The 16871-nt window shown below is 35.5% G+C and overlaps 1 protein-coding gene across 7 annotated transcripts in view; it reads right to left on the bottom strand.

Annotated features, from left to right (window-relative positions):
* The window catches only part of RYR3 (ryanodine receptor 3), a 215996-nt gene that overhangs the window by 51019 nt on the left and 148106 nt on the right, over positions 1-16871 (bottom strand). For all 7 annotated transcript variants that reach the window (XM_051791763.1, XM_051791765.1, XM_051791766.1 and 4 more), the window contains exons 58-67: positions 15874-15989; positions 15550-15617; positions 14821-14942; positions 12500-12549; positions 12186-12246; positions 10958-11196; positions 9962-10043; positions 5460-5590; positions 2292-2612; positions 915-1155 (exon numbers count right to left, since the gene is read on the bottom strand). In XM_051791763.1, coding sequence (XP_051647723.1) covers positions 915-1155; positions 2292-2612; positions 5460-5590; positions 9962-10043; positions 10958-11196; positions 12186-12246; positions 12500-12549; positions 14821-14942; positions 15550-15617; positions 15874-15989 — 1431 coding nt within the window. The remainder of the gene's footprint in view (positions 1-914; positions 1156-2291; positions 2613-5459; positions 5591-9961; positions 10044-10957; positions 11197-12185; positions 12247-12499; positions 12550-14820; positions 14943-15549; positions 15618-15873; positions 15990-16871) is intronic.

The following is a 16871-nucleotide window of genomic DNA, read 5'->3' as shown; positions in this document are numbered from 1 at the left end:
ACATGGAAATAGTTACTATGTTACAGTTTATGCTCATTAACTTTATCTTCCTAGTTGGATTTCTCCACAGTCAAGTTAAATCTGTGGTTTTTAAAATATTTGAACTGTTTCCTTGCCAACAAGATCTGACATAGTAAAGCCTTGAGTTCATCTAGAAAAAGAAAACAATTCTCAGTGTAAATTTGTTTACAGCCTAAAGGATTATGCATGTAATGAAATGCTTCTAACCAGCTCAATATGTATTAACACCAAAAAAAAAAGGGGGACAATGACTGTTTACAGAAGAATAATGTTGTTAAGGATAGGATAAGATACTGTAGATGCTGAGATACTATAAATACTTCAGACGCTCTTCTGAGGAGCACCTTGGGATCATGTTCTGTGACAAAGGAAATGGAAAGTGCAGGGAAAGTGCAGAATAATCATTCAGTAAATGGCTAAGGAAAAAACTTCTGGTACAATGTCATTCAAATACTTTTTATTTTCATCTTAAAAAGAAATGAAAAAACAAAATAAACAAAAAAAACTTGCAAAAGAATAACAACTACATCTACAAAGAGAATCACTCAATGGAGGCAAAATATTTTTTTTGTCCCTTCATTACCAGGTAAAGGTTTTAGCCATTTTTTTAGTTTTTGAAAAGCAATTAGTAATGTCACTGGGCTGCAGTAGGATGTATAGGTCTGGTCAGGTTATGTGTTCTCAGTAGTATTGGTCCAGTTACAATACAACCAAATAAGCCATACATGTGAGCAAAAGGTGTGAATTCAAGGTACAGCGTTGTTTAAGTGAAGAATCTTAAAATACTCAGGATCTGATTCTCAGCATAACATTAAATGCTGTTCTGAATGTCTAATCATAGACTCCAGTATATTAACTAATACATCTGAGTTCAATTATTAATTTTTATTTACCTGTTGTTGTCTACATAACGTATCAACATTGGATAGAAGGCATAAAGGTCTCTACAAAGTACAGCAAATTCATCGAGAATGAGTAGTTCAGCTTCTTGGGTGTCAGTTTTACTATCTGCTTTCAACTGCTCCTCTTCCATCGCTATCTTTATAGCTTTCTTCTTCAATTTATCCAGTGTAGGAATAAAGTGAGATCTGAGCAAATCAGGTCTGGCTTTGCTGATGATGGGTTGAGCATAAACTATATGTGAAAATATAGATAATACTAGGATTAATGCACTATTAGTGTTGTTTTTCATCATATTCATATGAAATCTGAAGTTCTAGAAATGATAAAGGTTAAAGAGCTTCATATATTTCTGCATCATAAAATTCCTAATAAAACTGAATGTAGCTTTGTAAAAACTGTATGTTTTGAAAGACTAAACCACTGTGGATTTGGATAAGTATTTCAGTGTTATGTAAATTAAACTATCATGGTCTTTGCAGGTCACATGTCTCTAACTAAGAACCTAAGCAAAGTAGAGGTTGAGACACAAAGTCCTCAGAAAAAAAAATATTTTTTTGATTTTTGTGTGCATAGGTGTGGGTTTTTTGTACCCTATGTCAAAACTGCAACAAATGTTCTCTACAATTAAGCAGCAAACTTCTTACTAAATTTTAATGGAATTCTTATTTTTATTAAGAATCTTCCAGAATTTAAAATAATACCAAAGTCCAGTACCAATGGGTACTGGGCATTCAAATTTAGCAGTAAATTATTACCTTTACATAAGTTTTCTAGAACCACATTATTGCACAGTACATATTTACACTGGTTAATATGAATGATAAAATTTGGATACAGTAAATTTCTTTATCTAGCTAGATACTAAATCCTGTAGGACATTTTGAGAAAACTTTCAGCTCATTTAATAGATCACACATTTATTCAGGTAAACCAACTAATTTTGAACTTGGGTTACTCTTGAAATTATTTCACCATTTACAATTTCTTTGCATTTTCTCCTGATATTTCATGAACAGAATTCACAGGACTTATACCCTCTACCGTAAAACTCACTTCTTAGGTGTCTTGAAAATCAGCGAAACTGACAACTCCAAAATAAATTCTAAGACTCTTATACAGTGCATAGAGGAGATAAGATTTTCAAAATCTGTTATGGTGTACAGAAAGCTCTCTACTTAAAGTGATCTACACTGCATGTATAAAATGAATAATAAAAAAATAAATTGTTACTTATCTTTTGTTTATCTGTCTTTTATGATGGTTTTATTACAATTTATTGCTATTATATCACTGGGTAATAAGGTAAAGTATAAAAAAGTAATTAAATATTATTAGTAAAATTACTCTTCAAAAAATGTTTACAGTACCTGCAATTCTTTTCATCCAAGATGCTTCATCTATTCCCAGATTGTTGTTAATGATTTTTAGAATGTTCCCAAGAACGATGCTCAGATGCTCAGACGTTATCATTGTACAGCAAGGCCCACCACTTTGAGGAACACTCTCAGACCCTCTTTCCCACCAGTAGGATAAATAGTTGCATAGCATGGGTAAGATAACTTCAATGACATGAGGCATTTCAGTATACCTTGCTCCAGACTCTGCTAAATCATTAATTTCCTTTATAAGTCTGTCCAGCTGAGGGATCTCTGGACACATCTCTTCTACTGTATCAGGCATACCTAAAACTGCGAGTAAGGGTAGAAAAACAAAAGAATAATTAGCAAAATAAAAGAGGACACCTATGTTTAAACCCTATGTTTAAAATACAAGTAACATTGTCACTCAGGATTTTTTCCTTCACCGTCTTGGGCAGGTATATCTGTAGTAAGACTTTGGGGTATGCATGGGTATCTCCTTTCATAAATTATGTCTTTCTAATGATGTGCATATAGCAATGATGTAAACAATATCTGCCATAAAGCCATGGCTTTACCATAATGTGTCCTGCAATTGTCTGGTGAGCAGTCCAGCTAAAAGTGCAGAACAGAAAGATTATATTAATATTCAATCAATTCTGGCCATTATTTCCATAATCATTCACAAATTTTACACTTATTTGCCAAAGATTAAATCCACCTCAGGGAAAAGGAAACAACCAGCTTAAAATTATGGGTGGGGTTAAAATTTAACTGCACCTAGTATATGAACTCTGCACATCTATCTCCCAACAAAAATACCAGGAAAGAATTCCAGTTGTCAGATGCTTGTATTAAAAACTGAAGGATGCTTACTCAGCAATTAACAACCCATCATAATCTAATGCCAGTCCCTCAAGTAAAACTCTTCTTCCACCAGTGCTGTTTCTATAAAGCAGAGCTGACAGGGAGGAAGGATTAGCAGAAGCTTTTCCATAACTGCTGTTATCTGGAAAAACTTGAGGCATATGTAATCGGTCTACCTACCCTTTTGGTTCTTGTTTGTTTGTTTAAAGGTACAGTGATTTGGCAGGTAATGACTCTTACGTGGATCAACCAGAAAAATACTGAAATACTTTAAGATAGGAGTCCATCAAGAGTAAATTGGGAGAGAAGCAAGTGAAGAAAAGTAGAAGGACTCATGCTCCTTTCAACAGAATCACAGAAAGGGTAAGGCTAGAAGGGACCACAGTGAGGTTGTGTATAGACTAGGGAATGAGAGGCACTGCTACAGGAAGGGACGTGGGGTCCTGGTCAATGGCAAGTTGAACATGAGTCAGCAGTGCCCTGGCAGCCAGGAAGGTCAACCTCGTCCTGGGGGGCATCAGGCAAAGCATCACCAGCTGGTCGAGGGAGGGGATTGTCCCACTCTGCTCTGCATTGGTGCGGCCTCACCTTGAATATTGTGTGCAGTTTTGGGCACCACAGTATAAAAAAGGCATTAACCTATTAGAGAGCATGCAAAGGAGGGCCATGAGGATGGTGAAGGTCTGAAGGGGAAGCCGTGTGAGTGGTTGAGGTCACTTGGTCTTTTCAATCTGGAGAAGAGGAGACTGAGAGGAGATCTTATTGCACTCTAAAACTTCCTCGTGAGAGGAAGAGGAGGGACAAGTACTGATCTCTTCACTCTCATGCCCAGTGACAGGACTCAAGGAAATGGCATGAAGCTGAGTCAGGGGAGGTTTAGATTAGGTATCAGGAAAAGGTTTTTCACCCAGAGGGTGGTTGGGCACTGGAAGTGGAAGTGGGCCCCAGGGAAGTGGTCACAGCACTCGGCCTGCTGCCTGAGTTCAAGAAACATTTGGACAATCCTCTCAGGCACATGGTGTGACTTTTGGGATACCCAGTGCAAGTCTGGATGTTAGACGCAATGATCTTGATGGGTCACTTCCAACTCAGTATATTCTATGATTCTATGATTTGGCCCAACCTCCCTGCTCAAGCAGGGTCATCCTAGAGCACATTGCACAGGATTGAGTTGAGATGGTTCTTCAATATCCCCAGTGAGGTAGACTCCACAACCTCTCTGGGCAATCTGTTCCAGTGTGTGGTCACCTGCACAATAAAGAAGTTCTTCTTCATATTGAGGTGGAACTTCCTGTGCGTCATTTTCTGCCCGTTGCCTCTTGTCCTATTGCTTGACACCTCTGAAAAGAGCCTGGCTCCATCCCCTTGTCACCCTCCTTTCAGAGACTCATATACATTGATGACGTCCCCTCTCAGTCATCTCTTCTTGATGCTGAACAGGTCCAGCTCCCTCAGCCTTTCTTCATAAGAGAGGTTCTCCAGTCCTTCAATCATCTTTGTAGCCCTCTGCTGGACCCATTCCAGGAGCTCCTTGTCTCTCTTATACTGAGATGTCCAGAAATGGACATAGCACTCCAGGTGAGGCCTCACCAGGGCTGAGTAGAAGGGCAAGATCACCTACCTTGACCTGCTGGCAGTGCCTCTTCCTAATGCACCCCAGGATACCACTGGCCTTCTTGGCCACAAGGACACACTCCTGGCTCCTGGACAGCTTGTTGTCCACCAGGACCCCCAAGCCCTTCTCTGTAAAGCTTTCCAGCAGGTACTGCTGTATGGAGTTATTCTTCCCCAGGTGTAGGACCCTGCATTTACTTTTGTTGAACTTCAGACATTTCTTCTCTGCTCATCTCTCCAACCTGTCAAGGTCCCTGTTTGATTAAGGTTTCATGGAATCAAAGTCTTATTCTGCCAGGAGTTCCCTAGACCAAACTGCTTTAGATTACTGGTAAGACAACAAAAACCATAGAAATTTGCTACATTTACGCAATTGTATATTTGCCAAAAAATATTGTAACATATGTATGTTCTTTAACTAAGCTTCAAATATTACAGTATGCACCTTTAGAAAAGTATTCAAACATCGTGTTCAGAAAAATATCTAGAACTATTATGAGAAAGGGAAAAATGTTGACGCAGTTTCAAACAAAATAGAGAAGGCTAAAATGACAAGTAATGAAACAGCAATAGTAGGAGTTCTCTACTGAGGCATACGTTTGGATTATTTTCATTATACAACTTCTGTTACTTAGTTGGAGAGGAGTAAACAGTTTGTTTTGTTGTTTTTTTTTTTTTTTGAGAAACAGTACTTACTTGCTCTTTCTCTTGCACTTTTTGTGTTGAAAACAGACAGTGGGTTGTAATGGTTGAGAGAAGGTTCAAGGAATGCTACTGGAATGGCCGCTGCCAGAGATGCTAAACATTCGCCAAGTGCGGGACGCTGCCTGTATATGAGAGACATTAAAAGTCATCTGAGAGAAAAAGTCTTTCACTAGGCTATCAGTGTCTAGCATGCACAATAAAAAAGAAGTATTAATGCTTATTGATGGTTTATTTTGTTTTTTTAATACGTTAGGAACTATTGGACAACTTTGAAAAATTGCATTTCTCAAATGAAAAAAACTACTGGAAATCACAGTGGTATAAGAAACAAAATTAAAAAAACACCCCATCTCCACCAGTTCTGGTTCTGGCCAAGATAGGATTAATTTTTGCAGTAGCCAGGAGGCAGCACGGCTAGGACCTGGAGATTATTCTATATCACTTGTCATTGCCGGGGGATGGAGGAAGGGACCCTTCAGGGTCAACATAGTGTGGTTTTGAGCAATTGCAAGTGAATCGTTCACCTCTTTCTTGTACAGTCTGTCATTAGTATTGTCGCTCTTACTGAGCAACAACTTCATTGCCTTATTTCATTGCTATTTCCAGTAATTTGTTCTTATCTCAACCCATGATCTTTACCTTTTGTGCCTCCAATTCTCCTCTCCAGCCTGCGGCAGAGGAGGGGGAGGGGATGGTAAGAGTGAGCAAGTGGCACATAATTTGGATTGTTTCAGTTGGAACACCAAACGTGGGAATATCATTCCTAAACCACAACACCCCTATTTGGTGCTCAGTGTGAGACAGGAAGGGTTGAGATAACAACAGATCTGACCAGAGCAGGTTGGAAACAAATTTGATCTAAGCATTTGTTGTACTGGGTCCAAGCAGCTAGTCACAACGTTGCTTGGTCTGTTCACATGGCTGTGCTATCTAACCCTGCATATATTCCTGCATATGTAATATGTGCTCCCTGTGATGATATTTTTCAGGGCAGGGAGAGGGATCAAGATTGCTTTGTTGCTGTATTGTGTGATATCAGCTTATGATATGATAACATCAAGGACAATGAGTCATTTGGGATGTGCCTTCAGTGCTGCTTTCCTGCCCTCACCTCAGGCACTACCTCTGGGAGCTCATTAGTAATCATACCCAGCCTGTGGGAAGAACAGGATGATTTTCCACAGGTTTTCACCCCCTTTTCCTTTCTTCTTCAGGCTCATTAGAACAGCTTTTGAGGATTTTGAATTTCCCTTGGATGTTAAGAAAAACATGTTCTTGTTGCTAGGTCTGCCACATCCCCCACACCATGGTACACTCCACACCATATTCAGAGTCACAAAAGAGATTTTTAGTAGTGTCTTTCAGACATCTGCCCTGAGGGTGGATAGTCATGAGTGGCATGGAATGTGGTAGAAAATTGGCCAGGTTTTGAAGGGTTATTCTGCTCCAGTAGTTTGGAATTTCACCCCTGAACAACTACAGGACCCTGATAAAGCGGCAGAACATTTGAAAGAAAAATGCTGTGGCAGTTCCAGAGAGGTGTGAACTTAGGCAACATGCTGGGGCCTGGCTAATATTTATTGGACACTGCTTGTTATTGAGAGCACCCTCAGGGGACAGAGAAGGAAAGCGGATCAACAGGCACTGCGGCCACTCAAACTGCAGCTGAACCAGAGAAACAACCCATGCTGGTAGCAGTCACCCCTATAGAGGAGAAGAAATCCAAGACAAAAGCAGTTCACTTAGTGAGGGATGAAGAGGAGGGAGGGCCCTCACAACAGGAAGAAGAGGCAGTGCCAGAGATAATCACCTGATGCCTATTCCTGGGTGAACTGTGACATCATCGTTAAGATGATCTTTAAGGTCCCTTCCAACTCAAACCATTCTATGATTCTGTGAAAGCCTAAAATTTTGCAGGATGGAAGTTAGAAAACATAAAAAGAAATTCAGAGCAAATTGTCAGCCACTGACACAAAAAGTAAATCATGTAAAATAAATCATCAAGGAACTGAGTTGTTCAGTAGAATAAACTGAATAAAAAGATAGTTAAAGAAAAGCCAAATTAACCCTTTAGAACATGTTAGGAACCCTTTAGAATATGTCAGGAACATAACTAATTGGAAACATTCAGACCGAAGTACGAGACTGTCACAGTCTGATGTGCAAGCCTTGGAGGAAGTGGAAAACACTGAAATGTAATCAAATCAATCTAGACTTTGAAAAACCAAAACATGACAAAAGACTGAGGCAGTAATGAAGAAGCATTTTCTATTATACTACTCTTATAACAGGCTTTCTTGCGTATTTGGCAGCCTTAATTTTGAGAAGCCTCAAGTAGGTCAGTTTAAAGTCTTAATGAACAACCTGGATATGTATATATGACTGAATACAACCGTTAATTTTGTGATATTTAACTACATCCATCAAAAAGTTGCTATAAATTCTTAACTCATGCAGAAGTTTATATTTCTTATTATTGTTACAGATACTAAAAATAACTTGGAAATGTGTTTCTATAAACTGACCAATAAAAGACCAAGACACCATAAAGGGACATACAATTTTTAGGTACTGAGCATGAAAACAGAGTTTTCAACCCCAGATTTAGGACCTAAATTTCTGATGCAGGAAATAAAAAGAAATGAGTACCAAAATACCTATAGCAATAATACTATACTTGTCAGTAGAGCATTAGGGCTCAAAGCAATAAAGAGTTATTGCATTTTGCATCCAGCTCTACATTTATGAACCATAGAGACATTTAGAGAAGAAATGTCCACAGAGAAATCAGAAAAATGTCAAACATCCTAAAGAAGATAAACCGTCTTTGTACAAAGGATAAAACACGACAATGGAAGTGTGTCTCAACAGGGTAGCACTAGCAATCCAACTAAGTGCTAGTTCTGAGCCCCAGCAGTCAGGAGTCTTGTAGAATCAGCTGAATTATTTCAGACACGAAAACTGATATTTATCTAAGAAAAGTGAATTGACTCATTCTACAATGAAAGGTAAAACTTCTTAATGTCCCTTCCAAAATTCACTAGGAGAAAAACCTGCATTTTGATCCTGAATTGGAGTATTGCTTAACTTGAATAACTGTTCAAGTCAGTTCAATCACTCACTTCTAAGTTTTGCTGAAACATTGAACAGTATGTTTGAATTCCTACTTCCCACCTAGACACTGATTTCTGTCTACAACTGTAATTTAGGAGCTTGAGACTTGTTAAAAACAAGTTAAATGAAATCCACAGTTGAAAACCTCTCACACAGACTTAAGAGACCAATTCAATTCCTTGAATGTATCTAATCTGATCGCTCTCCAGTCTAAGAAGACAACTGCAGTAGGCAAAGGTGATGCTGCTAGAATCAATGTAAAAGGTCTAATGCTTATAGTTTTTGCTGATCAAGTGGAGGCCTGTGCTGTGAGCACTTTTTATTGAAAGGCAGCTCAAACATTCTCACATTTCATTTCCTGTGAGAAGACCCTGACTGCTGGTTAGATAAGGGGTAAGGCACTTCTCATTTTTCCTATCAGATCTGTGTAAAGGAGTATTTAAGATTTTCAAGCCCAAAAAGAGATGAAAGAGAGTATAGCTTTCTGATTTAGTGATGGATGCATAAACGCCTGAATAAGGAAGTACAAAAGAATGAGCTTGTGCACACATGTGCATGCATGCAGAGTGGGAGGAAAGATCTATCTACCAGACTGCTCTTGCATTTTGCATGAAAGAATCTTAAACAAACTTTGGAAGAAAAGAATTGGAGACCAGCATTCTTCATACTAGGCAAAGCCTCTCCTAACCAGACGACTTGCATTTCCTCCAGTTTAGTCTGTCTCTCTCCCTGTGGATCTTAAACTTTTCATCATAAGAAAGGTCATGAAAATTGCCTAACCTACAACTTTCACAAGCATAGGGATAGGTTATCCTTATTTTAGTTCCTATCTTATGATAGGGTTCTCTTTTCTGAACTGACAGATATGGACTTGGTCCCTTTTTAATGGAAGATAGCACAGCAACTAGATACTTAAAGGAATTGCAGACTCTAGTCTTTTTTAAATGCTACTAATGGTTTCATTCATAGAGTTAAATGTTGTCAGAATAATCTACATATGCTCAGGATTTTATGCTCAGGACAACATTTGAGAACTCTGTATACACTTAGGTGTGAAACACATGCAGTCTACTTAGTACTCAGCCTACATTCCACAGCAACATGCAGTAGACAAACTTAATTGCAACCCATGGAAAAATTTAGCTTTTTCCATGGGAAAAATAAACTCTGCAGATACACTGACATATGCAGGATGAGTTATTTGCTTTTATTTAGTTTTGATTTTTTTTTTAGTGGAACTGAACTCTAAAGTATAGGCAACTACTTTCAAGGTAAAGTGCACTGTTTCAAATTCACCTTTCATCCAAACTGCTTTATTACCTAAGTAACACACTCCTAAAGAAGAGAAAATTTTACATGCTGGGTGTTACATGTAATACCTTTCAACATAGATGTTCTTTCCAGTCCCAAGAGAATAGAGGCTACAAAGAATTCTGTAACATGAAACTTGTACATCACCCACTAGAGGAAAATAAGAAGTATATTATCAGTATTTATTCAGCTAAAGATTACTTTTCAAACATCTATTTTATGCGATCCGTTTAAAAGCATCTAAACTTTTAACATATGTATCACTGAACCTTCTGGTTATAGATATTCTACATGGTATTATTTATCTTTAATTTCTCTAATACCTAGTTTGTCATCTACATTTGTTCCACAACCTAACAGATTATCAGACATTCCAAGAGGACAACAGATACTTGCTAATAAGATGATTGCAGGTTATCACACTCACAGAGTACAATTTTAAGCTAAACCACATCACTCTGTGTGTGTAACCTTTAGGTACGTGATCTAAAGTTTCACCGTACTTTTAAAGAAAGTATTTTCATGGTTATCCACCTTTTAATTATGACTCAAATATATATAAAATTTTGGAAGATAATTAGAGGCATTAGAGCATAATAAGACCATTCACCATATTACTGAATCTCAAGGAGTCATTTCAGTATTTTTAAACTAAATGATGCTAAAAAGAGGGAAAACTTCTATTCAAAGACCTACAGTAGTTTTCACATGTAAGGAGAAAACCCACAGGGAATTAATAGCAAGTTGTCTCCTTTAATGAAATAAGAATTTTCTATAAAAAACTAGTTTCATCCACACAGTTGGTAAGACAGCACTTAAGGGGATATTTTAATTTCTCTCTCAATGTTTGAAGAAATATTGTACATAATTAACTTGAAACTTATTGAATATTATTTTTACACATACACTAGAAATAAGATAGTATGCACGTGATTTCAGATTTAATGCTGGAAATGTGCATGTTATTGAAAACAGAATTTCATCCTTTGAATCCATGCAGCATTACTGAAAAGCGTTTGTACCATTATAACACAATAAACTTTTTTAAAAAATAAAATACTTACAAAGTAAATCGACTCCAAACTGATAATGTGAAATATGTTCAAAAAACGATGTCAAGATTGGTAACAATGCTACTGTAGTATAATTGATATTTTGTGAAACACCCTTGATTTGTGTTCGTGAATGAGTAAATTTTCCAAGTTTAAGATTTTCTGAAGTTTTTTCCAAGTCTTCAGCAGCATTTTCAAAAAAGGCACGCAATCCTGCTTTGACAAGTTCAGATCCTGATTTCATAACAGTTCTGAAAAATAATAAGGGAAAAAATATTGCATTGAACTTCAGCAGTTGTAAAGAGCTGTACATATGTTAGTTACATTCTATCAGTCTTTGAAGATACACACACGGTATCAATGACCTTTACATTATGAACAGAGAAGGGCACTTACATTTGCATAGTGGTATAAGCAACAATTAGCTTTGGCTACTTAATACAAAATAATAACAACAGAGACCTTGATTCCATAGTCTTGCCTTTCCAGTTTTTGTGATCTGCTTTCAAACAAGATAATGCCTTCTCAGTAAATATCGTAAGTGGTGAGAAAGCTCCTCCATAAAATCTGCTCAAAACCCCCCAACTCTTAATCCCTACATTTTTATGGGAGTCCCAGTAGCTAGGTATGTAAGTCAAGATACTTCAAAGCACCTTAAATCTAGAAAATGCAACTGCAATACCAGCGTCACTGTCTCAATCCTTAATTTTTTTGCACTCTTCTACAACTCCTTAATGAAGCTTCTAGTGTTGTTATTCACTATAAGTTCGTTGTCAGGCTGCTATGTAACATAACTAGGCCAGAAATCAACTCAAATTATAAAACTATTCTGGCTTCTGTCTTAATCTTCATAATCATTTCAATGATAAACAGTAAAAGTTAGCAGATGTAACTATGCTCATATATCAGTACACTGCACTAAACTCTTTCAATATCTGTGGGTATCAAGACTTGCAGTTCCAAAGTTTGTGTCATTTATGTCTCCCAAAAGTCTTCAAATATCCTTGGATACAGTGACAAGAGTTTTCCATTTTTTAATGAAAGGCATTGAAGAGAAAAATATAGTTGAAACACTTCAGACAAAATCTGCTAATATGATGGACAATATCTGAATTACTGATGCTGCTAATATAATTTATTACAAATAAAGAATAAAAAAATACAGAAATGACCCAACTGCTTCTGAAAAGCTCTACAATGCCTTTGTAGTTTGTAGTTGGTACAAATGTTGCAAACTTACCGTGTGTCAAGAGACTGAGCTAAGATGTGCAGGCAGTTCACCATTGTAGCAGAATCACTACCTGGTTAGAGAGAGATACTATGAGAACAATACTAGAACCTGTCACTTCTTGCTGCTTCAACAGTTTACATATTCTATTAAGTGTTAGCTTAATAGAAGAGCCATGTTCAATGCAGTCGCTAGTTACACTAGAAGTTTATGCACCATGTTATAGAATTTTGCCTATATTTGTGAAAAAATTCAGGTATGTTAGAAACAACGGTTATACATTCTTTATATTTTGAACTTTATCAAGATCTTTCTTAACAACTTACCAAAAAGTGAGATCCTATGTCTAACAAGAGCAGCTAGCTTGCAGAACAGGCTAAAGAATTAAGAAACCAGAGAGAGCGAGAGAAGACAAGACAAAGGTTAAAGATTTATTTAGAATATGAGGTAAAGAGTATTAGGAATATGAAAAAGAAATCACAACATAGGAAAATCCTGGAAAGTGTATTTTGAGTTATACATGATGATAACAATCAACTGCATTAAGCAGAATAACATTTTTAATCTTCTGAGGTCTCTCATTTTCTAAGCTTCACTACTTCAGAGATGACTTGAAATGTGAAACTTTCTTTTGATTACAGTGGTTTCCGACAATTGCACACTATCTGGCTGAGTCATTCTTTATGGCTAATATTTCTGAATAAGAAATTTTTTTTGTAAGAACAAGAAAAATGAGAAATATTTTAGTGTTTCACTTGGCATTCTGCAGGAAATGAATGTTAAAAATCTTCATATTATTTAAAATAATTTGCGAAGATATTCTTTGTAAATAAAGAAATTAATCTGTGTTTACCCTCTGATGATGATAAGATGAATCTGGAAATATATACAGACTAGAAGAGTTTCTGGCAAGTACATCAGAAACTTGCATATCTAACCTATCTCTCAAAATAGTAGAATAATTTAGAGAATAAATCAGCAGCTCTCTAAAGGGGCTACTTTAACAAGGACAGCTAGACAGACTTGTATATCATTTGTGCTATACTTTACAAATGGAATTAGGACATAACAAAATGAAGCATATACCTTAGGAATTGGTATGGTCTCTTACTAACCACAGATTGTTACTGTTATCTTCACAATAGTAAGGAAATACTATACTTCCTATAAGATGAAAATAGCAGATAGTCACTTTTCTCAATGAAGAATGCACAAAGAATTATAAGATATTTCTGAAATTATATTAGCAGTTATGTATGCTAGACATCTAACTTCTTCATGTGCCTTGGTAAAGTCACTTTGTATAGCTCTAGTACACATCCTTCTAGATTCATTATGCTGACCTGACTGACTTTAAGGAAGTAACAGGAACATTCAGAGAGGAGGCATGAAACTTAAACAAAGTTAAATGCTACTTCCATCCTCCTGAACCTGAGATGACTTTCCCAGCTACTGGGGGACTATCTTGCACGTTTGTATGTAATATACCTGAGAGCTCAGTAAAACATAACCTTAGGGACTTAACACTCATTCTTACAGGCAACTGCTATATAAGGACTACCACCCACACAGAAGGTGGAAACAAAAGAGTAATAATAATTTAGAGAAATGCAAAAATATGTTGAAAGATAAACTGAAGACTTGAATCTAGGACGTTGAGTGCTAGGCCTGATCTTACTTAATAACATGTAAGTAACCTTTAGTTTCAAATTTGATATCTACTTTCCACTGGAAATGAGTTAACTCTGGTCAATGTAGTGAAGCAAAGTAAAAAAAATCTGAGAACCTACAGGTAAAGTAAGGAAATGTGATAGTAAAACAGTTTTAAATGTTACACTTCAAAATTTCCCAAAGAAAATAACTGGCAGCACACCTTAAGTGGAAGAAAAATCCCGGCAAAAACCGTATTAAGTTACAGTTATAGTTAAAGCCCAATTAAATATTAATATTAAATCTTAGTTGAGGAAAAATTAAATTCATATTTTTGTATAGGCAACACATTATAAATTAAAATGCAAATATCTCTTTTTAATTAAGTTCTCTAAAATAACTTTGCATCAAATGGCTGACTCAAACCAAATTGGAAACAGTAAAGATATCTAAAAATTATTAAATTCCAGCAATATTTATGCAGGGGCAGAAGTAATTTTGTATCAGCTCTTGAATCTGTAATTCCCTCTAGAGAGCTGCATCATGGTATTTTTAACATTTTTTTAATATATATAAAAATTTAAATAAATGTGATACCATTTAAATGACCCAAGAGTGGGAAAAGCTCTCAACCAGAAACTGCCACCAACAATGGAACATAAACTCACAAGAAACTAAGTAGTTCCATTGCTCACAGAATAATTTATTAATATTTTATGTTACCGTCCACAATTACATATCCTTAAATATATAGTAGTTATACATAGTTAATTCTTTAATTATATATACATACATACATATATATATATATTTACATATGTTAAAGAATACTGAAATGAGGACTTTTATTTACTCACTGCTATTTTGATAGAGAATAAAATATTCACTTTCCATCTGAGGAAACTGAACTTTTGAACTATCTTTCTCTTTAATCTAAGAAAAGTCCTTTATTTATCTGTATAAAACCCTCCCATATATTTCTTAATTTTCTTCTTACCTTGCTACCATTTCCTTCTCCTTATTTGATGCATATCCACTGCTACTGAGGGTTTTTGATGGAGAAGACAGGAAGTAGAGGCAGTGATTTGTAAAGTACTGATCAACTAATGGTAAAAGAACCTAAGAAATACAGATACAAAATATATTTTTTACAGAGCTCAATGGCGAATACAGCAGCAATGCTCTGGTTGGACAAAGTTTATTTAAAGAATTTTAATTCTGTAACAGTTGTATTTTCCCATTTCAGAGACAAAATCATCTAAATTAAAAATTCAAGTCTTACAATTTTATTTAAAGTTACATAAATAATAAACAGTTACACAAAGATATCTGTTTTGGATTTAATATTGCATAGGAATATTTCTTCCTGATAATTAGATGATGTTATGCACTTCAGTGATCTCTTGTGGTAAAAAATTTCAGAAATAATTAATATATTCAGTGAGAGTATTTAATTTCATGTAAAAAATAAATTGCCTTTTAATTTCTATGTTCCTTCTCATACACAAGCAGATTTATTGAAGTATTTTTAAATATTTCAATCCAGCAAATATACTGAAATATTTTTGAAGATATTTCAAAATGTTTGATAACTATTTGATTACTTACCACAAAAAAATGGAAAATATATATTACTAATATGTGAAAAGCAGTCTAACATTACAAAGTCCCATATTCTGTATAATGGAATGTATATGAACATTACTTGAAATACTAAGTCACTCACTTTAGCAAAGAATTTTATTTCTTGGTCATGTGGAGATTTTTCAGTTTTTCCACTGGTTACAATGGCTTCTGCAAGGATACAATCAAGGCAGACACACAAATAAGAATCTGTCTTGCAAACTTAGTTTTACTGAAATAAAAATAAAACAACAGAAACTGTTTGGCTGGTTACAAATGTGCAAGAATTTAACCGGCAAGTTAAAAGACAGGATTTAAGTTTCTTAAATGCAATAAAAATAGTGTTCACTACAAATGTAAATATATCAATCCAAATATTTAAATATCAACAATTCTAATTATTTTCAGAATAAAATATGCAACTTACCCAAATGTGCAATAAACTCTTGAGCAGAATCAACATATTTTAAAATTTTCTTCAGAAACTTAAAGGCAAACCTCTTTTCCATGGATGAAGCATCCAACCCCATGTCATTCAGGCCCCTGTTTCAGAAAGGATTAAGAGAAATAGCATTCATGATGACATTAGTACAAATGAAAACAATACTATGAAGCATTCATGCGTTATTATCTTTTTATTATGGTAAATTTTTATAAGAAGGAGAAATTGACTTTCCATAGCAACACTTAGTCATCAACTACCTGGCAAGAAATAGAAACGTGAGCTGATTTTAATAAGAGGTATGATAGCTTGTGATTAAAGTATCCATAATATATATATTTTAGAACTTCAGAGTGCTATCTTATTGCACAAACAAAGCCATGGTACATCTGAATCTAACAAAGTAATACATTGGTCACTCAATTTCTACTGCTGGCACAATATAGTGCCAAATGTTTAGGAAGTCAGCAGTTGCATCTTTACAAAATAAGTACTACCCTTTATTTGGATATTCACTGTTAAACTTCATTTTTTCCTTGAATTTTATCAAAGACTGAAGTCAAAATTACTTCAGCTACTAAATGAAAACTTCAATGTAAGTAACAAACTACTATACTATTAAAATATTTGAAAAATTTCAACAGTATACAGTAATTTCTAAAGAGGCATGTATTATTTATTCTTTAAGATAAATTCATGACATAAATTCTGACTGGTACATGAAAGATATTAAAGAGGAATAAAAATGTGTGGTTGTTAGTGCCTAGATTTAAAACATTGGATTTTATTTTAACTACAAATGAAACCTAAGTGACTGAAATTCTAAAATTCTTTAGGATCAGAGAAAAATTTAGGTTGGAAGGAACCTCTGAAAGTCATCTGATCCAAGTCCCATCTCAAAGCAAAGCCAAAAGATCAGGTTGCTCAGAACCTTGTCCAGCAATGTACTGAGTAGCTTCAAGGATCGAAATCTCATGATGACT

Source organism: Manacus candei, unplaced genomic scaffold, assembly GCF_025592945.1.
Source record: "Manacus candei isolate 608988 ecotype Guabito, Panama unplaced genomic scaffold, ASM2559294v1 h1tg000033l, whole genome shotgun sequence".
In the NCBI taxonomy this organism is placed as follows: Eukaryota; Metazoa; Chordata; class Aves; order Passeriformes; family Pipridae; genus Manacus; species Manacus candei.
The sequence above is the reverse complement of the archived record's forward strand: the minus strand, read 5'-3'. Positions and strand labels throughout refer to the sequence as shown.